A 25,199-nucleotide genomic window follows, 5' to 3' on the forward strand; every position below is an offset into this window, starting at 1 on the left:
AGCGCGACCGCCTGAGTGCGAGTGTAAATTTGACAAGTCATCTCAGGATATTATAATAATATAAAAATTAACATCCTTATTTCTGCACCACTTATTACTTTCCAGTGTTACTGATATGCTTGACAGGTGTTACACATTTTCATTGCATACAGGTTTGTCGCTGTTGATGCTTTGGTAATTATTTATTTTTGGAAAAAGTAAATAGATGAATTAGATAAAGATGAATAATTATGGATCCATGACTGTATCTATATCATGTAAATGGTCCAATCCGTAGAAATGAAATGTAGTGAGATGTATGCCCTTTAGTTGGCGGGTGCTGTCCAAAAGAGAAGAAGCGATATTTACCCAATAAACTACATTACATGCCATTTCAATTTTCCAATAAAAGAAGAATAATATTAATCACTGCAAACTCTACGGAACATTTTATTTTGGACAGGTGCCATTGCAAACTACTTCCGGGTCTCCACCGGCGTTAACAGCTTTGTAGCTTACGTTAGCAGAAACACGATCTCCACCTCACATTTTATCAAGGAGTGGTATGTATTTTTGGCTCATGTGTTGCTTTTATTCTGTTAATCCTTTATGATTTCTCCCGATATTAGGCTTATGGACCGATCGAATCACAAACGTGATTATGTCGTATGTTTGTCGAGGCGCTAGCCTGTTCGCTATCACAGTATAGCAAGAACTAGCTAACCCTGACGACTTTTCGCTTATTTAAAAAGACTGGTAGTGGAAAAAAATGTCTGTATTTTGTATTGATATGACTTTGGATAGTTATTAAGAAGTTCAACATTATATACGATGTAATTTCTGTCGACATAACGCACTGTTTTGTTGGATTTGGTAGCTGTCGTTTATCAGGCTACATTTGCGATACAGAGAGCAGCTTTAAAAGGTAGTTAAAAGGCCTTGCTAATGTAGCCTCAGTTTAATTTGAACGGAGTAGTTTCCTTCATATCCAGTAGGATTTTGTGGTCACGTTTATTCATTTGAGTATTTTTATTGTCAACAGGAACAGACATTCTGGGTCACGATGGGTAAGTTGTCGAAGCGATTCCTCAATCTTCTAAGAAGCACACAAGTTCAACCGTAGTAATTGTAGCTGTGTATTTCGGAGCTCCCAAACAAACAATTTTCTTCATACCCTCACCAAAAAAATGTGTTACTGTTTTCAAAAAGTCAATAAGACAAGAAGATAGGGCTTTTTTGGTGGTGGGGGTGGGTATCAAACTGCTTGTTTGAGATTTGATTGTGCTATTTCACAGATGGTGAAGAGAGAACCTATGGTGGCTGTGAAGGGCCAGATGCCATGTATGTGAAGTTGATATCTTCAGATGGCCATGAATTCATTGTAAAAAGAGAGCATGCCTTGACGTCTGGGACTATCAAAGCAATGTTGAGTGGACCGGGTGAGAATCTATCCAATTACATACAAGTGTCAGTAACCTAATTTATTTCTATGAAACAACCTACTTTATATAGCAATTCCTTAATTGATCAGCACTAAGAAAGACTACTCCAAAGAGTTAACATCCCCTGATGAAGCTTATTATCCCATAAATGCCCCATTTTGATGTGTCAATGCGTTTTCTGGCATTTATGAGGTAGACATGGCAGAACAAGGGCAAATCTTTTCTTCCCAAATGATCTTATACAAATGTTGATTTCCCCTGAGGAAAATGGATCTACCTTCAGATTTGCACATTGTGTGTGCAAGTTTGAATCCTTTTGAATTATACTTATAGGTTGACAATTCAGCATATAGCATGGTCATTTGGCATTGTTTGATGATATTGGATGCTTTTGTTTTCACAATTTTCCAATGTAATTTGTTCACCTCATAGTGGATGGATTTTGGAACATCAATAAAGTCAGTCAAACATCACATGTTACAATGGCTAAACTAAATCCCAGTCACAAAAGAATATTCACAGTGGTAGAACGGCTGTCTCATATTCTTTAATTGAAGCAGAAAATAACAATCGAGTCTCAGTGTAGTCAAATCTACATTAAGCACTCTTTATTTTGATTTATTATTTTTGATCATTGTCTCTAGATGTTTTTCAAGCATGGCTCTGCTCTGATCTACATTAGACTGATAAATGAGGGCCACTCTGTTTGAATATATTTTTGTTAGATTTGGTTTGTGCCTCTAAAGAATCAGTTTTGCTGCCGAGTAAAAGAAAATTTCTTGTTAATATTCACTTGAGTGAATTTCTTTTTCAAAGAAATTGACAGGCAAACCTTTGCCATATAATCATTCCTATCCATTTTTTTCAGCCTTGTGCACAGTGTAGTGTAGCATACAAAGATAATAAAACCAATATCACACCTGGAATCTTAGTGTAATCACATCACCAGCTAATTGGGGACACAACATTCCCAGAAACAGGTTTTTTAAGGGGTGCTAGATTTTAAAATATTTTGATTTCTTTTTGCCTATTATGTTGAGAGCAACAACTTAATTTGGTTCCTTGTAGCTCTTATAAGGGAAGCACTTTACAAAGAGGGGAGGGACCTTTCAAACTTGATATATAGGACAGTTCATATAGTTGGATTCATGATTTATGATTATAATAAAATTATTTTTATTACTTTACTAATGGTATCTAAATCTTAATTGCAGGTCAGTTTGCTGAGAATGAAACCAATGAAGTGAACTTTCGGGAGATTCCATCTCATGTCCTATCCAAGGTCTGCATGTATTTCACCTACAAGGTCCGTTACACCAACAGCTCAACAGAAATCCCTGAATTTCCAATCGCTCCCGAGATTGCACTGGAACTGCTCATGGCTGCAAATTTCTTGGATTGCTAAGATTTAAAGAGATAATGTAGCAGCTTAAAACTGTTTTAGAATGTTTTGATTATTTAAATTGTTTCATTTACAACATATGAAAACAATGTAATGTGTCTATCATGAGAATGTTTTGGTTTTTTTTTGCTGTTTTTTTTTTTTTTCACTTGACCTTCAGTTATAATTTTAAGTATTAAAACGCTTAATTTTAATATTCAAATATGGCAGACTATCACTTACCTAAATGGTGAAATGTGTACCTTAATCCCACCTTTCTGTCCTAATAAAGACCAGTTTAGAATGAGTACAGGTTGACTTTTTCATTTTGTATTGAATGATGATATGTGGGGACATATTAAGTCAGGACACTGAACTGCTAACTGCTCCCCTGGCACTGCTAAGTGGCTGCCAACTGCTCATGGTTCATCCATGATAGGTCAAATGCTGTAAGTCAGTGTTTGCCAGTCGTTGTGGAGCTAAGGCATATATTTTACAGTAGAAAAATGACACGGCACTCCATTTACTTACTCAGTGTGAAATCTATATCTTGTATCCGTAGATTTGTCGACTAGCAATGCAAATTTCCCACTGATAGGCGACTTCTCCAGAACAGCCTTTTCAATGTTTGCAGTCATCAATATGTCTGGAGATGGTGTTATTTGAGAGTGGGACTTGGGGTATTTCTTTAACAGTGCCAGGGTCAAGCATTTCTTTGATGACTTTGCAAGCAGGTAGTATTAATACCTCTGCCATGTTGTGTCATGTGGCTGTTTGGATTTAGCTTTCTCACTTGTCTTAGTGGTTTTCTTCAACAATGCTGTCTGTTTCTCAGTCTCCTTAAACAGGTGAACAAAATAGTCTGTGTTCTTATCTTTAAGTGAAAGGTGTTTAGTTTGGAGATGTCATTTAAGTTTGCTTGGAACCATGGCACTGTCTGACAGCTTTTCCTCGCACACCAGGCATAATGAAGTTGGCTCGGTCGGTTCCCCTGTAAATGGGAATCCAAACGCAATATAACTTCCATTGCATTGTCTTGAGCTAACTTTTTTACTTTCTTCTGACCACTATTCATTCTTCTGCCTTCATCTGGGTCAGAATGTTCTTCAGGACCAGAGGGACATGAATGAGTACTTTTTTGTCAAAATATTTATTCATTTACTCACTTGAAGCATCACTAATTACTCTGCTGTTTGAGCAGCAGCAGGTAGACACCGGTTAATTCACTACCTGTTGCCATCTAGTGGAAGAGCATTTAATTATTCTACTTGTCACTCCATGCTGCCCACATAGACATACAAAGACACATTATTTGTGTTGAATAAATAATTTTTGGACCAAACAGGTGAAAGTGGGTATTTTTCCACAGCACACCTGATGATCTCTCACTGCACACTTATGTCCTGTGGCATAGTGGTTGGGAAACACTGCTGTGTGTATTGCTAAAGTAGAGTGGCATGGTGGAGCAGTGGTCAGTGCTTTGGCTTAACAGCACAAGGAACCTTTCTGTGTGGAATTTGCAACTTCTCCCCGACCTGTGGGGGTTCTCCAGTTTCCTTCCACAGTCAATTCAATCGGAAAAAATGTGGAAAATTGCCCAGAGAGTGAATGGTGGTCTGTTGATATGACCATTTGATTGACTCCCCACCAGTCCAAGGTGTATTCCACCTCTCTCCTGACGACAGCTGGGATAGGCTCCAGCAACCCCCGCGAAGACAGGATAAGCGGTAGAAGATGGATGGATGGATGGATGGATGAATAAATACATGTACATTTAACACCAACTCCGACATAGAATTACAGGATCCGCCCTTGATTGACTTAAGTATCAGACTATCAAACATTCCTCCCACCCTGAGTTATCTTAACTTGTGAGGGAATATTTCCATTTCACCTAGCATATTTCCCTGGCTTTCTAATAGACTGACTGAACTTACTTTGGCCTACCAGTAGAAATGGCGGTACACTTTTTGAAAGGCATTGTTCTGAACAGTCTTCCAGGTATTGACCAGTCAGAAAACAAACCTTTTGAAGAGTAGTGTAATATTGTTCTGCACAGCTGCTTATGCTTGTACATCCTGTTATCTTTCAGTTCAGCCAGAATTTTTATCCATGCATTTTTTTTCTGTTTTCTTCAATTCTTTGGTAATCCTTTTCACATTTCTTAAGATCCAGCTTTCCAGGTTCTCCTAACTCAGCCACATCAACAAAGGTAAACTCATGTCACTGCTTTGAATCAACCCAACCTGTGGTCTTCTCCCAGGACATATCAGTCTCCATACTCTGGTTAGTGTATGTTCTGCCCGTCTACAGCTTGGTGCACCTTGCATCTTATAGGCAGGTTTGTGTCTCCAAACATCAAATAGTTTACAATTTATGGTTGTTTTCTCTTACTGCCATCATCAAGCTTAACTCTTCATCAGTCCTCATTGTTTTCAAACTTTATTTTCGTTTGAGCAACCGGATATGACTACTTCCATTTGTCTTAACTGAACCCCAAGCCTCTCCCTGTGTTTAAGTACACTGTGATGTCACAAGGGGAAGTCTCCACTCTAAAAATCTGTGATGATACAAAGGGGAAGCAGTACACTCTTGATTTTAAAAGATGATATAGACAGGGTGTAAAGATGTTACTAATATTGCACACCTATCGTTTGTGTTAATTTGAAAAAAAAAAGTTTATCGTTCAGTGGTTTTTAGATAGGAAACTACCTTCTTGATGTCATAATCCCTCCCTCTTGCTCGATCGTCCGATGAAATATTGCATTACTGCTTATTAAGTTCAGCTCAGTGTACATGTTGTTAATAGACGGTTTAGGATTCAGATGAATGAGAGGTAACTGAGGTCGTGGGTCTGCGCGTCAATGGATTGTTTTCTTCTGTCAAAACAACTCCTCTGCTCACGTGACTGCCTGACGTACAGTCCTCCACTCTGCGCTGAGGCAGGGGGTTTCCATCATGGCGTCGATGCAGGTAAGAACTCAAATGACAGCGAAAGCAAGTACTGAAAATACTTGCCAACAGACAGTCTTTGCGGGGATTGAACTAACCACTCCGGTTTATTTGTTTGAAGAAGCCAGGTCCTCAAAGTAAACGCGGTGACATTTATCCAAAACTGTTAAGGTTCAGCGCTTTGCTAGCAAACATAACCAACGTTAGCCCATCATCATCAGTAGCAAGCGTCTGAAACCAGTTTCCCGAAGTCAAATGTTGCTTTCTAGCAATTCGCTTTCTGTTTAAATACTGAAGTGATATTTTACATGCCGAGATGTACCAATAAATTAATATTTTCGGCTGCTGTTATTGTTATCATTACAGCCTTTGGGCTGTTTGGCTGTCGTAGAGGGGTTAGCTAGCGAGGGAGTGCGCAGATTGACCAGTTGCAGTACCATCTTGGGCTGAACAGGTGCATCGCCTTGGTGCCATCTCTAAAGAAAAATGCGATTATTGTTGTAAAAGCTTCCACCATATTTCAGTCGAAACATAACCGTTCCGGTGTCACATGGACTACGAACGTTATCTTTAGCTGAACAAGGCAATGGTTTGTACCGTGTGCTACGGCCTCCACAGTTATTCGATCTCAATCTAGTTGGACGCTTTTGGAAAAACGTGTTACTCATCGCTCGCCGTCATTGGAATCAAACCAACAAAACCCGACAAAACGAGGGAATATCGTGGAAAAATGATCTTATGTTCTCCTCGAAGGGACAAGATACTATTAGGTGTATTTACATTACCTCTTAGTTGTTTGATACACTGGAGTAATAAAGCTACAGAGGCACAGTCCCGTAATAAAGAGACTATCTCAGCCCCTTTTTAATTATCTTTGCAATACATGCTATGTATTAGACAGTGTTTGTAAAGGGATGACTTTCCTCACGGTACCGAAGAACATCACCGTTTCATGGTACACAGTATTTAGGTCCTACTATTCAAAACTATATTATGTACTATTAAGAGTTATAATTACCCTTACAGAAATGAGAACATTTAATTTCAAACTCTGTTTGTAGTTTTGCCAATTTTCTGTTATATTTATAAACATCTGTTCCTCTCAACATTTTCTAAAAATAAAAACTTTTGACAGTAATTTATTTTTTATTTTGCAGGTATTGGTATTTAAGATGCTAGATATGAAAACCCTTTTCATGCAAACTGTTGGACAGTGTTGTTGTTTTTTTTGAAGAAATGTTACTGTTAATAATAATGATAATAATAATACATTTTATTTACAAGCACCTCTCTTAAAACTCAGGGACATTTTGCTATAGAGTTTATATTCAATCATCCGTAACAGAGACTATAGATATATGAATGTGTCGTGGTGAATAGGTTAATATGATCGAATCATGGGTCATAATAAAAAGAAGAAACTGGTGGTCAAGATATATCCTACACAGATGTTTCTTGTCTCTGTTTTGTTGACTATTTTTTTATTTCAACTAAACCAACTGGATTCTCTTTATCAGAAACGACTACAAAAGGAATTATTAGCCCTGCAAAATGATCCACCCCCAGGAATGACGCTTAATGAAAAAAGTGTACAGAATACAATAACACAGTAAGTATTTATATATTTCTACATCTGATTTACTTATTTTACACACAATAAAGCTTCTTTGGTAAGTTGGACATTATGAGCTAAACTTTATCGATGATATATTTTAGGAACATCCTTGAAATGGTCTAGAATGTCTTGTTTAAACCAGTCATAACAACAAAGGCATGACAATTATCAAAGGAATCAAGACACCATGTTATTTTGACCTTAGCAGTGGTCTGTGTGAGGAAAGTAGGGTATTTCCTGTGGCTGGCTGGTCTGAAAGGTTGAATGTTTCTAGCTCTTTGTCACTCTTTAACCCTATAAAATATTGAACATTTGATATGCAAAAGTGCGGCTTGGATAGCAAGGAGCAGATGCTGCTTGATTGACTTTTCTGCTTGGGGTTGTTGGTTTTAACTTAATGTCCTCTAATACTGTCCGAGTCAAATGGCATCTATTAAGTAGGACTATCAATTGAAATTACACCATGTTAAAATAATCCAACACTATTCTGTTCAGAATGTCATCAAGTTCTCCTGTATAATTTAGAATGATTGGATTTTCAGTTGAAGACATTTTCTCTTCCTTCCTCTGTTAATCTTGCACCACCATTGTCAGAATTTTTTTTATGGACCAAAAAAAATGGCTTTGTTTTCAAGTCTCCCAACCAGTTCAGCTGGCCTCCACAATCACTAAGTATCCTAAGTTTTAGATGGCATGTATAGGTGTGTCCTTAAGTTTACTACCAAATAAAACAGACTGTGTTGCATAGGTTGTGTCTTTGCCCTTTTTAGTAATTAGAATTTTGTGAAGTTAGATAAAAAATCTACTTTCTATTTTAAAGGCAAGCCGACAGTATTCTTTTTTTTTAAAAAGATAATCAAACATGGCCCTAACAAAAATGCATGCCATGGGGATGTGTGTGCATGTGTGCTTTTGTTTATTCACCACCAAACAGCTCTCAGTGCAGCTCGCTAGATTACATTGTCACTCAGTTAACTGTGATAATGCAGTGGCTTTTGCTTGAAAAACTAACAAGTAAATGCTTAATTCAAACACAAGAGTCATGCAAACTCAGTTAGTCTCTTTTCCTAGCGCAATGGACTATTGTTATTTTTGTCAGCTGTGTTATACAGTAATTGGCTATGTCACCTGGCAAAGCCAAAAAATGTAATGCTTTTGTAGACCTTATATTCTATGTTTTCTGTTGACATGGTCAGAAAAGGCATGATTTATAGCATGCCAAGAACTGACATTGTTATGTCCGTATTGCATTGAAGTATTGCAAAACTATTGACTGTATTGAAAGTAGGGATTTGGTTATACAGACAACTTACAATTTGTTTTAATCAAAATACACGGCTCATGGTTACATACATATTACAATTTTTAATGAAGAAAAAAATACAACAAAGTTTTAATATCTTTCTTTTATTGTATCTGTCAGTTGCATGAGCATGTCTGTAATTCGCCAATGCTGAGAAAGCAAAATCCCAGCAGAAAATCTGCAGAGAAATCCATTGTTTTTTCTGTTTTGCAAACTAGTTTAAACTGGCTCACATAATCAAATCATCTTGTTCATATTTACAAATGATGGTTCATGTATCACCATAAAATATGAACTCTGCACTTTTATGCCAATCTTTGATAGCTTATAGACCTTCTAATAGTCTAATTGTCTCATGTCTACAAAAACATTGGAAAAATCCTCAGTACAATGTAACAGTAGTCCAGTTCCAAACTATTAAACCTCACCAAAAATATGGTGATTGTAATAATTTTCTAGAGTTTTCAATTAAAATTAATAGTGATCCTCTGTAATTATACTGCTCCATGAAATTAAAGAAAGTGGGCACTAGGGTTAAATGGAGAAAGTTGATTCGCTGTGGCTACCCCTGAAGGGAAAAGCCGAAAGAAGGACACTAAATAATTTTCAAGTTGTTTTTTTGCAGCACTAACTTCAATTAACCTGATTTGAAGCTACCTTCAAATAAGCTTCTGACAAGAAATGGAGCCTGTTTATTCTGAATATTGAGTACTGTAAGGGTCAAGCTCTATATGTGACTAACCTTGTGTATGCCTGATCATCTGCCCGAGGCTAGATTAAAGAGAGCCCCTAGTTACTCAGTGTCCTGTCTGCACTACTTGACTGGAAGAAATTAGGTCAGAAATTGTGACCAGTGGTCGTCCTTTTTTCCTCCTCAGAGGTTCTCTGCTGCATGCAGGCAAGCCAATAAATACAATTCCCTGGGCTTAAATGTTAAGCAGAATTCATTCAATGAGTAACAGACAAAGAGCAAGTTAGGAGAAGGTGGACTGTTCTTCAACCCAGTTTCAAGCCTCTGTTTTAATTACCTGCCAATCTGAGCACATTGAATCACCACCAGCCGAGTCAGCACAGTTCTGCAGTCAAGCTACAGAAGCAAAAATAGATTTTGTCCACTGAATCAATACAGTGTCACATTATTACCAAACCACTCATAACGAAGTTGAATATTGAACGTCACTGGAATGAGTGCAACTAAAAGCTTTTGATCACTCGCTTACTGAAGCTTTGGCTTCTCATATTATGTGAAACTCTTTGTTAAGCTCACAGTGTGATGGAAGTCAGTCTGCCACTAGTCTCAACTAAGGGAAACGATATAAAATATATAGTGGAGTATTATCCTCCAAACCGCACTTTTCAAAACTTTTCATTCTAATGAAAAATAATATTTGGTTATAACCAGGTGTTTAAAGTGTTATATTATCAACTGTTTTATACAGACACTTAAAGATAGAAAATCTCAAGTAAATTGATTGTTTTTAACTGTAGTAAGCGTGAGTGATTTAGGAATTTGTTGGTTGAACACAAGTTCTCATCTACTGACATGGCAACATTTTTAAGTACCTACTGTTTAGGTGTAATGGATTTCAGTCAGGATGGGAGGATTTGACATGATATGTTTAAAAAAATGCATTATTCCTTTAGGTGGATTGTAGACATGGAGGGAGCACCTGGCACACTGTATGAAGGAGAGAAATTCCAGCTGCTTTTCAAATTTAGTAGTCGATATCCTTTTGATTCTCCTCAGGTAAGCATAAGAGGCTCAGACATCATCAATGATCATTTGTTCAAAATGAATTTGAAGGGCGGTGTTGTGTTGAAAAGAACTACTGAAGTGCAGATTGTTATAAAATTGTCCTTTTTTTTGGTTTTGGTTCTGAATGTCCCTTTGGTTTTCCGGCCATAATGTGTAGCATCAATCCTCGAAGACAGAGTGTTAAGACTTTTTAATGCTAGTCCTGTGATTACTGTAACTGTTCTCTGCTGCTTAATTATCAAGTGTACAAACAGGATCCTCTTTCAGATCTAATATTGAAAACGCAATGCACCACCTAAATGTAGAAATGCATGCAAAATCACGAGAAATACATTAGTACAGCTGTCGATGGTAGAATTAATCTCTACTATACAATACTGGAGCATATGTCGTTAGACACAACTTTTTTGAGGGGATTTGAACTCTGCAATCTTCATTTTGCCCACTCAAAAACAGATTGAACTGGCATGCTGAAAATAAGAAAAACCTTAGTAGTAATTCATAGTGGATTCTAACAGGAACGCTGGGGTCTATGATTTGTTCAACTTTTTCCCCCACAGAATACGTCTTTGAAAATTACACAGTGAATGTTACATTACCTTGACTTCTCAATTCTGCCTATATATATACCTCACAGCCTGATTATGGCTTCACTTGTTTTTGAAATGTTTAGTTTTGCTGCCTTACGTTATGTCTATTATTTTAAGACACAAAATCAATCTGTTAATTGCCCTACATTTTTGGTTAATCTTGTCCTTATGGCAATGAGCTTTAACAAGATTATTGTGCTGGCTTCCTTGTAAGCAGTGTGTCTTTTGACAATACTGAGCTTTGATATCTTTGTTTTAAGTATAGTTCCAGAATTTCATGTCACTTGTATTTCTTATCACTCACAACCCTCCCAACCTTGTGATGTAGAGTCCACATTCATCTTTTAGGCCCTGTCTGTTGCCTCACTGCCTAAAACCCATCAATAGTTTTCATTACTCTTTTGTTACCCTCTCTGGCTCTCCCTTCATTTGATTCAAGTACCACTATCTTGAGTTGCATGGAGTTAGTGTATCACCCACCTAAGCCCTTGCTCATACACTGTTTTAATTGTTACCATACCCCATCCTTTTTATAGAACTTTATTTTTCTCTAAACTGTTAACAGATTGTAATGCAGAATTATCCTGATTTTGCCTCTCCTGTCCCATCTGACCCCTGTGTCGTTATCCAATAGCCCGGTTTCCATGTGGAAAGCTTAATTGGCACCTGTCATTATTTATTGTCTTTCCATACAACTGATCTTCTACTATGACTATTTCAACACTAAAACTCCTTAAATTTGTATAAAAAAGGTCAATGTAATCCATCGGTGAACTGTTAGAAGTAAGATGATAGCTTTCTCTGAAAGAAATAAATCAATGCCTGTTGTAACAGTTGAGTAAAGAGTGACAGTTGCAATTATGTAATGGAATGTGACAAAATGTTATCACATATTTTCTGTTAATCAATGTGCTGAAAACAGGGCAAGCAATCATAGAATATAGATATATTGCTAACAATCAGAGGGTTAACTATCTGTCCAGTTGGTTGTGACAATTAAAACCTCAAAATTACAGTTAGTAAAGAGGGGAGATTTTGTGTCATGATTCAAAAAGATATATTTTTGTTTCTTACTCTTGCAGGTAATGTTCACAGGAGAGAATATACCAGTCCACCCTCATGTGTATAGCAACGGTCACATCTGTCTGTCTATTCTAACGGAAGATTGGTCACCAGCCCTGTCAGTGCAATCAGTCTGTCTTAGCATTATTAGCATGTTGTCCAGCTGCAAAGAAAAGGTAAGGAACCTTCAATGATATTTTTGAGAGGTGGGGTTCTTAGCATGATCTCAGGTGTGTTTGAGAGTGGCCCGTGTTCAGTGTATCGACTGTATATAATGGCATCAAATTAAATATTCTACATTGACATGATTTTTACTCATTTGAATGACTTATATTTTGAGTAATTTTAGAACATTTTGAAAAGGCAGTAGATAACAAACTTGAACCTTTACCATGCCGAAAGGCAACAGCTTTTTTTTCTAGGTAAAGAGCATTAGTCATATTTACTCAGAATATAAATCTCACTTAAATAATTTCATTTTTATGGTGAAAGATGTTCTGCATTTTTGTATGATAAATAAGATGAAGAAAATGCATTGCATTTGTCAATGGATGTGTCTTTTTCACATATACCATAGCTGTTTTGTGATAGTCACCTCAGACAACTATCCCACTTTTTCCCTCTTGAGTGTATTAGCAGTGTAAGGGGCAAGTTGATGTTGGTATTTCAATAACAGCATTGCAACTCTCACAACAGTTTATTGAAATATCCTTTAGTTTTTTTAGCATAGTATATACGAACCTACGTAAGGGAGAAAATCTATTTTTAAAACCTGGTCATTATAAATTCCAAATTTCAATCAGCTGTAACACTGCATGGTATTTTTTACACAGATAAAATGTACAGATAACAATTGTTTTGTATTGTTAAAAAAGCAAATAGATTAAGAAATTTAACGTTACATGGTCGTAAACCACATAGTTGTCAAACAGACAATCAATTAATGTGTATATAAACTTTATTACATTAATGCAACCAAATGAATCTGTTATTGCGAGCAATCTGACAGAACTGCACCTTTTGCAAATGTAACATCAGTATGTTAATGTAATTATTGTTTTTTTTGTTTTTATTTTTCTGACAGAGACGGCCGCCAGATAACTCATTTTATGTAAGAACATGTAACAAAAATCCAAAGAAGACTAAATGGTGGTATCATGGTGAGTATTCTTATTCAAGAAATTTATTTAAAATTCAAGTTACATTAAACTGAATTGTCAAGTAATATAATTTTATAATATTTTGTTTTAATTGCCTTCACAGATGATACATGCTAATGTACAAACTTTATTATAATGGTAGAAGAAAGAAGTCCTTCTGACCTACGTGAAGCACTTTTTAATCATTCAGTCTCTGAACTCTGACCTTTGACTGGAAAAATGGACACCATGGACTGGAGAGTCTTGACTGCATTCCCCCCCCGCCGTCTGGGCGGTTGGATGCATGTTTTAGTCAGTAGTAATTTAGAGAATGAACATAAAGGAACATTTAGATACACCCAAGATGGATCAGTTTTCACAGAAAGGCAGTAATGCAGCAAGCAAGGTGGATTTTAGTGACATTAATGTATTTCCTGTTTTATGATTATTGTTACTTTTTCGTTTGTGTGGATGCATTTTACGGTCCTTGTGTTGTGCAATAATAACTGATGGATGCATGCTTGGGCCTACAAAGAAAAATCCAAATCTTATGATTTTCTGATTGGGATTTGACCATTATATCCCCAAGAAAATGCATCATCTATTTTGTTTTATTATTATTTAATTATTATTATATGCACTGTGAAAGTATCTAGTTAAATGGCACTATACCACGTTAATCCCAACTTGCAGTTGTACTGTAAGGAGTCCTCCACTTTTTTGTCAGGTTGAGGACTTTTAGCTTGTAACCATTTTATCAAGAACAAAATGAATACTCATCTTCATCTTCCAACCTGAGACCTGGTTGAAGTTCTTCCTGCTGTGGGGCTGAATGTCAGATGGGAGCAAAGGGGTGGGATTTGATCTCTGATGACTTCAGTTTGTGTCTCCTCTTAAAGGTGGGGCTGCTGACTTTGCAGTTTGCACAAGGTCAGCTTCCAACATATGCGGCGGCTTCTCTTCGATTTGAATGTCTATAAGAGAACAATGTCCCATGATCTGTTTTTATTTTATGATGCTTTTTTCCACGCTTTAAGTCATGCTTCTAAATTGTCAGATTTTTTTTCTAATGTCTTGAGTTGGTCTTTTTTTCTACTGTTTTTCATCCAACTGGTTATTTGAAGAAAGGTGGGGGTATTTTGATAGGTTACTATGTTTAAGATTTTTTTTTTCTTGAGTTTTTTTTTTTTTTTTTTTTTTTTGTATAATGTAAGTTAAATTTTTGATCACCATGATGGTAGTGAATGCTTAGGAGTCTTTATATGAAGGGTAAAGATGAGGCTTTTGTGATTTCCCCCTGGTCAGAGTTTTGGCTCAGGTACTTTTTCAATAAAGAGATCACCTCTAAAAAGATAACTATTAAATATTTTAACTATATTTTCACCAGATAAGACTGTTATGTTGTACAATTATAACATGTCTGAAACTATTGTATATAAGTCTTTGAATTGTTGAGTGAAGCAAAAGACATTAGCAGATGATGCGTTTACTTTATAGCAGAATGATAATAGGTGCGCTTTATTCAATGGCAGGTTAGTCAACATCTTTTGCTAATTAGGATGTGTACAGTTGGCATTGAACACTACTATTGGTTAAAAAAGTGTAGTTTTACAGTGGGGTTGCATGCAATTTTTAACTCTACTTTTTCTTATTGGCATCAGACATTGTGACAGCTGAGTGTTTCCATAATGTAAGGGTTTACAGGATGAATATAAAAATAAGCCATCTTCTGTGAGGCTCTTTTGTCATTTCAAACTGTAATCACTCTAGTCCTAAAGAAACATTTATTGCCATCCAATCAGATACTTGAATATTCCATCTTGGGTTTTTTGAATTGCATTTGGTCTCTCCAGGGTTAGCTGTTTATTTTAATGCACTTGAGTGAATGTGATGATACTCTATACTCTAGAGGAGATTACAACAGCACACTGCTATCTCAAAGCTATATTTATAACATAAAGACATCTATTTAACCAATGATTTTTTTCCCCTTAGCTTCACTGTATTAGACTGGTCTGCTATCACTGTGCGGTTAGAAAAGATAATAAGACTTGAGATGGCTGCGTAAATGCACCTGTAACAGCATTTGTGAGGCAACTAAAAGCCTTGCACCACTGGGCAGTAGATAAGTAGAGCTTTCAAGACCTTGCAGGTGGATATGTTACATGGGTTTGGCTGATGTTTTTTTTTTCTTTTTCTTTTAAATGTGTTTGAGCTCTTAGCTTGCAGGTTGTTGTGAGTGTTCAAGACTAATGAGGGTGTGTTATTTATATTTGAAAATTGTTCTGGGATGTGCAAGCTCCATGTTTTAGGTGCCTGTTCATTTTCATAATCAATAATAAAAGCAAAGATTCACTTTTATTCAACTTTATTTTGCACACTATGTGAATATATAATATTTGTGCTGCTTTGAAAAGCCTTGAATGGGGTTTATGATGATGAAAATTAAGGAGTGGGACTATTTCTAGTTTCTAAGTGGTTTGGTAGAGTAGATATTGAATCAAAATAAAATCATGTGTTATTTTGTATTGACATTTTTATCAATCTATTTATCAGCTAAGTAATATCAGATTCAAGAAAACATTTGCTTCAATGACACTGAGAAAAAGATAATTTAGAAAGACCATCTCTAAAGTCCATCACATTTTTCACTTAGGTTTTCTCACTTATACAAAGGCTGCAATTAAAAAAAATACATGGATTCCACAATCTGTCACGTCTGAGTGACTAGACGTAATAACTGTAACTTGTGGCCTTGTTTGATAATTTGGCAGGCCAGGGCCTTGACATTATGTACAATGGTGACATGGAAGGGTTGTCACAAACAAAATAGGCCCAACTGAAATTTGAGATAACTCCTTGGCCATAACTTTTAATCTCTTTTCACTCTTGTCATGCGGTGCATTATATCAATGATGGACACGCTTACCTGTAGTGTCCCACTGCAGGTGATTATTTGAAGGAAAGAAGAAACTTGTTACAAATACTGAAGAATGACCTCTCACATTGCTGGATAAATATTCGTTAGGCATATATGCATGTGTTTTTTGTGTTTTGTTATGTTTTTTCTTGTGCATTTGAATTTGAATGACTGTACGCCTGTGCCAGCAGTAAGTTCAACAAACTGGCACCATCTGCTGGACGAACTATAATTTCCAGGTGAGATATTTGGGGCAATGGCTAGTTGTTTTTATTTTGCAATATACAGAGCTTCCTCTTAGTTAATCCCTGAATGATAGACTATTGGGAATTTTAGGCCATCTGAATGACACCTCACCTGACCTTACATTAAAAATTTCAGAGCACAGAGGTAACAACAAAAATACAGATGTGATAGAGGGCACTATTTAATTCTGGATACCCAGAGTGAAAATAATATTAAGATTTTCAGTGTTTGCTTGTTTTGTAAATGGTGGTGGTAATCCGCTCTTCATTCCGTTGTTTCACCCTTTGAAGTAGGAGTTTGTAGATATTGATGGTTAACCTTTTACCTGTTTATCTGAAATTTGATTTTGCAACCAAGAGACCTCTGAACTGAGAGAGGTTGTTGGTGATGCTGATACATGATGCACATTACATATCTTTTCTATCAACTGGTTGGCCCAAATGACTAATAATGTTCTTTAATAAACGTCTACATTTTCCAAGAACAGTAGTTATAAGTATTTTTAGATTCAAAAATTGCACAGACATTTTTTTAAAATGTACATCTGAATATAAGTAGTCTATAAGTACCCTCTGTACTCTCAAATTGTCTCAAATGCTGAACTGAAGTTTATCATAAACGCTCCGAGGACAGCCAACCAGGACTGAACCATTCTTGTCATCGTGGGGGGTAGTTGATTCATTCATGATTTACGACACATTTAAATGGTTGTGACACTGTGACGTGAAACGTTTAAAGATATAATTTAACAGTTTCACAAAACATTTCAAGAGGTAACATCATACCTGCCATAAGACGTGTTTTCTTTCCTTTTTCTTTTTACTCAGACATAATATGGTTTGTTCCCACTTCCATCCAGTTCTCTTTAGTGTTTGCCAATGTTGGAGGTGTAACTGGGGTCTGGCCCTGGACAAAGGTAAAATATACCTTAAACTATTTGTCCATCTAATGTCAGATAGTGTCTGGATTATTCGCCATGCCGTCGTCAGTCCGTATACGATGTTAAGGTGGACTGAAATTCCCTAGACTTTCATGGAGAATGGGGCGGTATGGAGATGCTAGCAAGAGGGGTGCTCGGCCCATCAGCCATGATGAGCTTTAAACCAGCTAAACTGACGTTACTGTTACCGGAGTTTACTATATGGTTCACAGAAGCCAGGAGAAAGCACACTAATAATGATGCAACAACACACGCGTTTCCATTCTGTTGATTTGTTTTGGAGCGCTGACATTTTCAGGAAATGCCGTTTGCTCATGGGAAACGTTAGCTTCCTGCTATCTGGACACAGTCGAGGCTGTAATGTAGGTTCATGGGTTGCAGAAATCCCTTCAACTCTGCCCAAACATTACCTCACTGCCTCATTCAAGGCGACTGACACTGAGCAAAGACGTGCACGTCTAAGGCCGTAGTTTGGTATTGAATTTGTGCACGCCGACGTGCGAGACAGTACATGAAAAGCAGGGGTATGTATGACCCCCGAACACTGCAGGGGCACAAAGATGCTCCGAGGACAATGAATTGTAGTTACACGTCAAAGTTGAAAATTTCTTGCCGTGTTGTGGATACATTCGCGGTGGTATGACATTCCATTGATTTTCTGTGTAGCTGCAGTCTGACCATGACCCCCCCTCAAACACACACTCTCTCTGCCAACCATAAACACGATTAATGCGTTTAGAAAATCCACGAAAAGACAGGTGTCAGCTGACGATCACGTTCCACATGTTATCGTCGGACTCAGTCTCCATTCCCTATATTGCCAAAGAAATTATACACCAATTTTTTTTATTTTCATTCACCATTTACTAGTATATATAATGTTAGACTGACATGTTAATAAAAAATGTCCATCACCTAAATCCCCAGGTGAAAGCCCGCATATTGTGAATTGTCGAGGTGCAGGACATGAACTTTCATATCAGGAGTTGACTTCTGTCGCTGGTCCCCTGCTCTGACCTTTTTAAGGTGTTGAAAACAATTTTCCTTCAGTGGCACATGTATTAATGTGACCCAGCATTACAGCCATTTTGGCAATATGGTATGATGAGGTTGGACTGTTATGAATTGTTTTTCACATTTACCACCTCAGTGTTCATAATTGATGAAAACAGATGGTTTGATATTATGTTACCTCATCCATATTTGCAGGCTCTGACCGCCATATAAGTGAATTCACCAAAATATTTATTACCTCCAAAACAATTTCTATTTGTTTTGTTAGGTTTAATGAATTTGGCAGAGGCTAGTTGACATTCAACGCAGGCTGATATATTTTTCATTACTTTCAAATAGAATGTGAACTGAAGGTCTGGTGACTTATTTGAGATGCCCTTCCTCTTTTCTGTGTAGCTAAGCAGGCAGTAACGTGAGCAAAGCTCCTTCAAATAAAGGGTTATTGTCTCAGAGTAGTAGCTGCCAGTAGATCAGAATGTGAGCAAGCCCAAGGTTTGGCCAGCTTGATGTCTGTAGTCCCAGCTGAGGTTGATGTGTGTTTTTGCATTGTGCATGTATACCGGGGAATAAATGCAGAATGTGCGACAACTGTGGTTCTTAAAAAATGACAAAAATCACTATGGTAAAATGAACATCCATCCATCCAGCTTCTCTTGCTTGAAACTAAATGAACATGTTTTTCTAATATTAGTGAAGGTTTTCTCTTCTCATGTTTTTTCTCGTTGCAATGCTTGAAATGTAGAGTTACATTGGGAAGGGTGACGTGCACAAAGTTCAGAACTATTAGAAAATGTTCGCTGATGGAATTCTACATTTTCTGTGCTAATTAAAAGTCTAATTCAAAGTGGTTAATGTATGATATTGAATTCTGAATTCCTATGTACTTCACAAAGACAATCCTGTTTTGATGCACAGAATCGAGAAATATGATGTAAAAACTGTTCAGGCCACAAGCAATAAAAACTGAATTTATAGAAATACAAGCAGACCTCTTATTAAACAGATTTTTGAACATCTTAAAATCTAATATTCTAATACTCATGATACTCAAACATTTTTATATGCTAGAGAACGCTTGGACAGTTAAATTAGTTATAATGTGCTTTCACATCTGGGCATCTTAAAGATTTGTGTCTGCTTGTAGGAATAGAGCATGGCTCAAGTGAAAGTACAGACCTCAGCACCCCTGGCTGGTCCTGGCCTCTCCCCTGGTGTTCCCCTGACGGCCATGGCCAGCCCAGGATCCCTGGGTCTGCAGCCCTCTGTCAATGGCACAGGCCCAGCCCCCACACCCACCTGCCCAGCTCCTGCAGTTGGATATGGGGATGCCCCTGTGTCTGCCTCACCACCAGGTATAAAAAAATTGCATTTTACTTTCAGTAGTTCATTAGTTGTTTTTTTTTTAATTATTCCAAAAATTTGCAGTTTTTCCAGCCATGCTTCCCCCGACCCCTGTCATTATGACCTGGGGCCACAATGATGCAGGTGTCAGAATGAATATTATCTTAATTAGGTTTTTTGTCTATAAGACTGATTGAGTCAAACTAACTTTCACACATCCAGGTGTTTGATGCAAGTTGGCTTTACCCGAGAGCTTTCAAGATGTGTTGTTTTTTCTTTTTCTTTGTTTTTTATTGTGGGACATGCACTTCTGTACAAACACAGTACCCTTACTGGATTTAAAGTTGCATATGTCATATTATTCTATTATAGATCAAAAAAACCTAAAAGAAAAAAAAATGTTTCTGTCCTAAACAGGAACTGTGTTTGTTCAGCACATTTGCATTTCAGTGCTTGGCACATATTTGTCTGTTTTGATCAAATAGAACCAGTAGTTCACATGATCCCTGTAGAACCACAGTCCCTCAATACAAGATTCATGGCTGTTCACAAGATAATGCTGATGTTTCAATCATAAACTTAAGTTCCTTTCTCACAGATGAGTTTTGTTTTGCTCTCCATCTGTGCGTAATTATTTATTTTGAAACTGTGGCTGACCTGTGGCTGTGCCACAAAACGCATTTTGACATCACAACATAAGGCTGTAACCAAACATAAGAATGAAAGTTTTTCATTTATTTTTTGGTGGGACTGATTTATACAACAGAAAAACCTACAACGCATCCTTTTTGGTTTTCATTCATATCACTTTGAATTTTTAACCCATGTTTTTTTCTGTCCTCACTTTCAGTTAAGTTTAAACCCTGTTTAATTTACCTGTCTTCTCCAGAGACTGTAATTAGCAGTTAATCTAAAAACAATTTATCAGAGGGGCCTACTTGATGACCCTTTGGACTACATGCATTATACCACTGATTGCTTATAAATTCTTTGATAAGGCAGGCCAACATATGACAGTGGGCCAGTCAGGAAATGTTTGTTATTCCAAATTTGCTCAATTTTAGGATTTGGTAAGGATTGTTAAACCAAAAAGACAACCACCTAGGTTTATGGAAATATAGTTTGATAGCCAGTTTGAGTGGTATAACAATGTACAACCAATTCTGTTAGGTTTTGCTCTGTATCAATATCAGTGAGGATATAGTATGTAACTTATTTTGCTTGTTTTATTTTCAGGCCCGCCCCAGGAGAACATGGCAAACCCTAAAGAGAAAACTCCAATGTGTTTGGTGAATGAGTTAGCCCGTTTCAACAGGATCCAACCACAGTACAAGCTGCTCAATGAGAGAGGCCCTGCACATGCTAAGGTGAATTCAAGAGTTGATGTTTTTAATTGAGCAAATGTTTTGTGAACTGTGTGTAATTTAGATGTCCATATGTAGTGTTTGTAGTATTTATCAATTAAGTCAGTAACCACAATATAAAGTTTTGATATTCTTCTCACAAATGATGGGTCATCATTTGAAATGGTTGCATGTAAGGTTTTAGAGGCATAATGCTAATTATGCAGTTGCTGTCAGATTATGTGTTTCACTCCGGGCATCAATATTTCAGATCTTCACAGTGCAGCTGACTCTTGGGGAGCAGGTGTGGGAAGCAGAGGGTACCAGCATCAAAAAGGCCCAACATTCTACAGCAGCCAAGGCTCTTGCTGAGAGTGTCCTTCCCAGGCCAGCGCCCCGTTCCCCTAAAGTTGACATCAACAGTAACCCAGGTACCACAACCACAGCATTATTTACAAATCTACAGTATACTTTTGAGTATGCTCCCACACGGCAAGAAGGTTCCTGGTACTGTTCTGATCAGGCCCTATATGTGTTGAAGTTGTATGTTCTCCCTGTATCCGTGGGAGTGTCCTTTGGGATGTCCACTGTCCTTCCACTATACAAAACATGCAGTCAATTAATTGAAGTCTCCTAAGTGAAAAATGAATGTTTGTATATCTCTATATGTTACCCTGTATGTTTGTATATGTGGCCCGGTGATCGACAGCTGACTGGCTCAGGGTGTACCGCACCTCTCACCAAATTACATCTTGTCATTTGACTCTAACCCATAGATGACCCTGAGTGCAGGATTAGCGATATAGACATTTATTCATTCATTATCTATACTGCTTATTCTGCACTCATGGTCATGATGGTTCAGGAGATTTGTCCAAAAAATCTGGAGCCTATCCCAGCTGTCATTGTGAGGCAGGGTGGACCCTGGGCCAGTTGCCGGTAAATTGCAGGGCCAAATATAGAGACAAACAACCATTTACACTCTCATTCACACATCTGGGCAATTTTTCACATTTTTTCCAACTAACCTTCTGCATGTTTTTGGAGTGGTAGAAAATCGTAAAACCTGAAGGAAACCCATGGAGACAATTGGAGAACATGCAAAGTCCACACAGAAAGGCCCCCTGCCCCCTTCAAAATAGAACCAGGGACCTTCTTGCTATGAGGCAGAGGTCCTAGTAACTTCCCCACCGTGCCATCCGCAGTATTGAAAATGAATATTTTACAAAAATATACAAGGGATGATACTTGATTTAAAAAAACTGAATTAGAGACTTTGTCAGTTATGAATCCCTTTTTAATCATATTTTCAAATTTGACACGTGGAAAAATGAATTTTGTTGGATGAATGAACCATCCCCAACCCATCTACTACACGGTCCTATAGATCAATGCAGAAAACACATCTATGGCTCTTCAAGAAGACCTGTTTTACTTCCCTTTCCCCATCATATGGCTACTGGATTTGTTTTGACATTGTCTATCTGGATGGTAGTTCTTTAAATTAATCTGCAGTGCCTATTGCATCCCCTTATCTTCTACCACGGGTAGTGGTCTACAGTCCACAGCAATCAATTTTGCCAGTGAATTTGTTAGTTTATCCATCATGGACATTTTGTTTCAGAATTTGAATTTGCAGGTTGTTGACTGGTTACACTCTGCTTGCTTGTATTACCTGTTATCTTCCACAGCAAAATTGCCTGTTTGTTCAAGCATGTTTTGCATTGAGGTGTTAACAGAGGGTGAAGATGCTCCGGAGAGTGTAGTTGTGATATGTAGACTCATTCCCAGATTGCTTACAGAGAAGTGAAATTTTTGTACTTAGTATGAAAAGTTATTGTTTCTGCAGAATGGTAAATGCGGAAATTTAATGTGGTAAAAATCTGTTTAAAGTATTAGTTGTTGAATTATCACCCAAAATTCAGATTACAGACACATCTTTCAAACTAGTAGACAAATTTAATTAATGTTAAGGATAACTCCTGTAAGGAATTGCCCAGTGAGGCCTAAGGAAAACCGAGCATTTTATCACAAGCAAAAAGGAACCAGCCATGTCTTACCTCTTTTGCTTTCTATGACATTTTAATATTGTAAGGACCCATGGCCTGCTCTTAATGGGATTAAGCAAGCTTTGCGACAGGTTATGTAACATCAGTTGGGAGCTGAAGGATTAGCAGTGGATGTGTCATACAAATCTGTCTGAAAAAATGTTTTAATTGATGTGCAGAAGCTGAACTTCATTAAAAATGTTCACATACTTCTACATGGTTCTTGTTTAAAGGGTATGGAGTGCAGCTTGTAAAATCATTAATCGAAATAGCCAAACAAATCATTACTTTTTCCACTATTTTTCACTTCTATTTAGAAAAGCTTCATTCATTTTTTCTTTGAACAATTTTCAATGCTGTAGTTTGAAGCTTTTAGAATTAATCTTTTCCCTTTACATTTCACTTATTCAGGCAGTATAACACCCACAGTGGAGCTGAATGGTTTGGCCATGAAAAGAGGGGAGCCAGCTATTTACAGGCCGCTGGATCCCAAACCCATGCCCAACTACAGAGCTAACTACAACTTCAGAGGGATGTTTAACCAAAGGTGAGCAGTTATATCAGTTATATCCATTGGTTGGGATGGACACCCTATAAAGGATGTGCAGCATAATCCTGAATGTTTCTCCAAAGTTGAGTCAGGTCACTTAACTGTGTCAAAGTGCAATATCAATGTAAAAAGTAACACCCCGAGCTCTGTTTCAGTCAATTTGCTTACATACACATTTTCACCTAAATCTTGCCATTCAGTAAAAATCAAACAATCACTGTGTGTTTACAGTTGATTAACAGGACTTTACTATTGAAACTGAGGAACCATCAGTTCTGCATAATGAGCTACTTAGATTCTCCATATCTTATCACCAGATCCAAATTATGTATTTTTAAATTATCACATGAGAGATGGGGAGCATTGTACATTTTGACTATAAGGTGGAATTTGTTCTTTGTATTTATTACGATTCAAAATGTCCAGTAAATTGGGTTGTCCTCTCAAAATCAGTTACCTTACTAATTCTGGTCAGTTGGCTCCGGACAGCATGATTTATTTCTGTCTGTTTTCAGTCTGGTTCTGAAAGCTTTTTCTTATTGTTACATGGAAAGTGACATAACATGTTATTTAGCTGAACTATAGGTAGCTTGATACCGTCACCCTGCTTAGACCTCCAGGTGGCAGTGTTCACTCGTTTAACAACTGTTGTGGTTTTTCTAAGTGATAGAGCACCCATTTTGTAACATGTAAATCAGGAATATTGTGGCTTAGCACAATTAGTGTATGCTTTTTGCTCAATTTAGGGATCTGTGAATTGTACTCTTAAAAAATTGCATGGCAATTTTTACGAGCACAGAAAAGCAGAAAGGTGTAATGCAGTAGAGTATGGCAACTTTGCCAGTAAAGCATTCCAGTTTATGTGGAATGTGTGTAAAAGTATTGGAAGGTCAAAAAAAGAAATCAAATCAGCTTTAATGCATGATAACAAAGTCTTAGGAGTCATATGTGGCTCTCATCTTGTTTCGCTCTAAGAAGGAACAAACAGGTGATCTACGAACATAAATGGTAGAGATGAAGAAAGATCTATTTAGTTATCTGTCAATGTCATGTCTGTGTGCGTTTCTAAGAGACAGGCATTATCACTCACTCAGGCTTTTTTATGTCAGAAAGAAGGAATAGGGTATGTACAGTATGTGCCTAATTCATTGAAAGGAAGTACGAATACACATTATCTCAAGGTCACTTATGTTTTCATGAGGTCGCCTTCTCCTGGTATAGTTGAGCCCTGTATTAATGAAGGTGAGACCTTCTGAATATGAATTCTTTTCATCAGATGACTGACTATGTGGCAGAGTGACAGGCCATATCCACAATCGGTCACCTTAATGATGCTGCAGTGAAACCAAGGTTTCCATATGCCCATGTCCTTCCCTATTATGATGAATAAGAGTGATCTCGAATCATGTTGATGGAAAATCTTACCATTAAAAGGGCAGCTTGGCTCTGATCCATCAGTGCTCTAATCACCACCAAGACCAGTATTGATTCATTCAGAAAGTGCTCCGATGAAAAAATATGGTGATAATATGTGATGTGCATTTGTCAGCGTCTTAATGAATCTTATTTATGGTGAAG

At 37.3% G+C, this 25,199-nt stretch overlaps 3 protein-coding genes across 6 annotated transcripts in view; all 3 read left to right on the forward strand.

The window, feature by feature from the left end:
- The first annotated feature begins 439 nt into the window (after nucleotides 1-439).
- Nucleotides 440-3,110, forward strand: eloca (elongin C paralog a). Its single transcript, XM_086151236.1, has 4 exons — nucleotides 440-542; nucleotides 1,022-1,046; nucleotides 1,275-1,418; nucleotides 2,636-3,110. The coding sequence occupies exons 2-4, from the start codon at nucleotides 1,043-1,045 to the stop codon at nucleotides 2,824-2,826; spliced, it is 339 nt and encodes a 112-aa protein (XP_086007362.1). The 5' UTR covers nucleotides 440-542; nucleotides 1,022-1,042; the 3' UTR covers nucleotides 2,827-3,110.
- A 2,604-nt stretch (nucleotides 3,111-5,714) lies between these two features.
- On the forward strand, nucleotides 5,715-15,590 carry ube2wb (ubiquitin conjugating enzyme E2 Wb). Its single transcript, XM_086151237.1, has 6 exons — nucleotides 5,715-5,775; nucleotides 7,272-7,363; nucleotides 10,317-10,419; nucleotides 12,101-12,256; nucleotides 13,165-13,240; nucleotides 13,344-15,590. Exons 1-6 carry the CDS (start codon nucleotides 5,761-5,763, stop codon nucleotides 13,355-13,357), a joined length of 456 nt encoding a protein of 151 aa, XP_086007363.1. The 5' UTR covers nucleotides 5,715-5,760; the 3' UTR covers nucleotides 13,358-15,590.
- Nucleotides 15,591-17,062: 1,472 nt separating this feature from the next.
- stau2 (staufen double-stranded RNA binding protein 2) overlaps nucleotides 17,063-25,199 on the forward strand; it is a 95,175-nt gene continuing 87,038 nt past the window's right edge. For 3 of the 4 annotated variants that reach the window (XM_086151238.1, XM_086151241.1, XM_086151240.1), the window contains exons 1-5: nucleotides 17,063-17,301; nucleotides 19,484-19,691; nucleotides 20,917-21,047; nucleotides 21,295-21,454; nucleotides 23,483-23,618. In XM_086151238.1, coding sequence (XP_086007364.1) covers nucleotides 19,493-19,691; nucleotides 20,917-21,047; nucleotides 21,295-21,454; nucleotides 23,483-23,618 — 626 coding nt within the window. In that variant the 5' untranslated portion in view covers nucleotides 17,063-17,301; nucleotides 19,484-19,492. The remainder of the gene's footprint in view (nucleotides 17,302-19,483; nucleotides 19,692-20,916; nucleotides 21,048-21,294; nucleotides 21,455-23,482; nucleotides 23,619-25,199) is intronic. The other variant, XM_086151242.1, reaches the window with a different exon arrangement.

This window comes from Fistularia commersonii, chromosome 8 (assembly GCF_037954325.1).
Source record: "Fistularia commersonii isolate RoL2024-O1a breed Wild chromosome 8, RoL_Fcom_v1.0, whole genome shotgun sequence".
In the NCBI taxonomy this organism is placed as follows: domain Eukaryota; kingdom Metazoa; phylum Chordata; class Actinopteri; order Syngnathiformes; family Fistulariidae; genus Fistularia; species Fistularia commersonii.

What these genes read in the sequence shown, in the direction of transcription:
- eloca (XM_086151236.1), top strand. An exon ending in AGCAATGTTGAGTGGACCGG is followed by an intron (nt 1,419 to 2,635) that starts GTGAGAATCTAT and finishes TCTTAATTGCAG; the next exon opens with GTCAGTTTGCTGAGAATGAA.
- ube2wb (XM_086151237.1), top strand. An exon ending in GTACAGAATACAATAACACA is followed by an intron (nt 7,364 to 10,316) that starts GTAAGTATTTAT and finishes TTATTCCTTTAG; the next exon opens with GTGGATTGTAGACATGGAGG. An exon ending in TGTCCAGCTGCAAAGAAAAG is followed by an intron (nt 12,257 to 13,164) that starts GTAAGGAACCTT and finishes TTTTTCTGACAG; the next exon opens with AGACGGCCGCCAGATAACTC.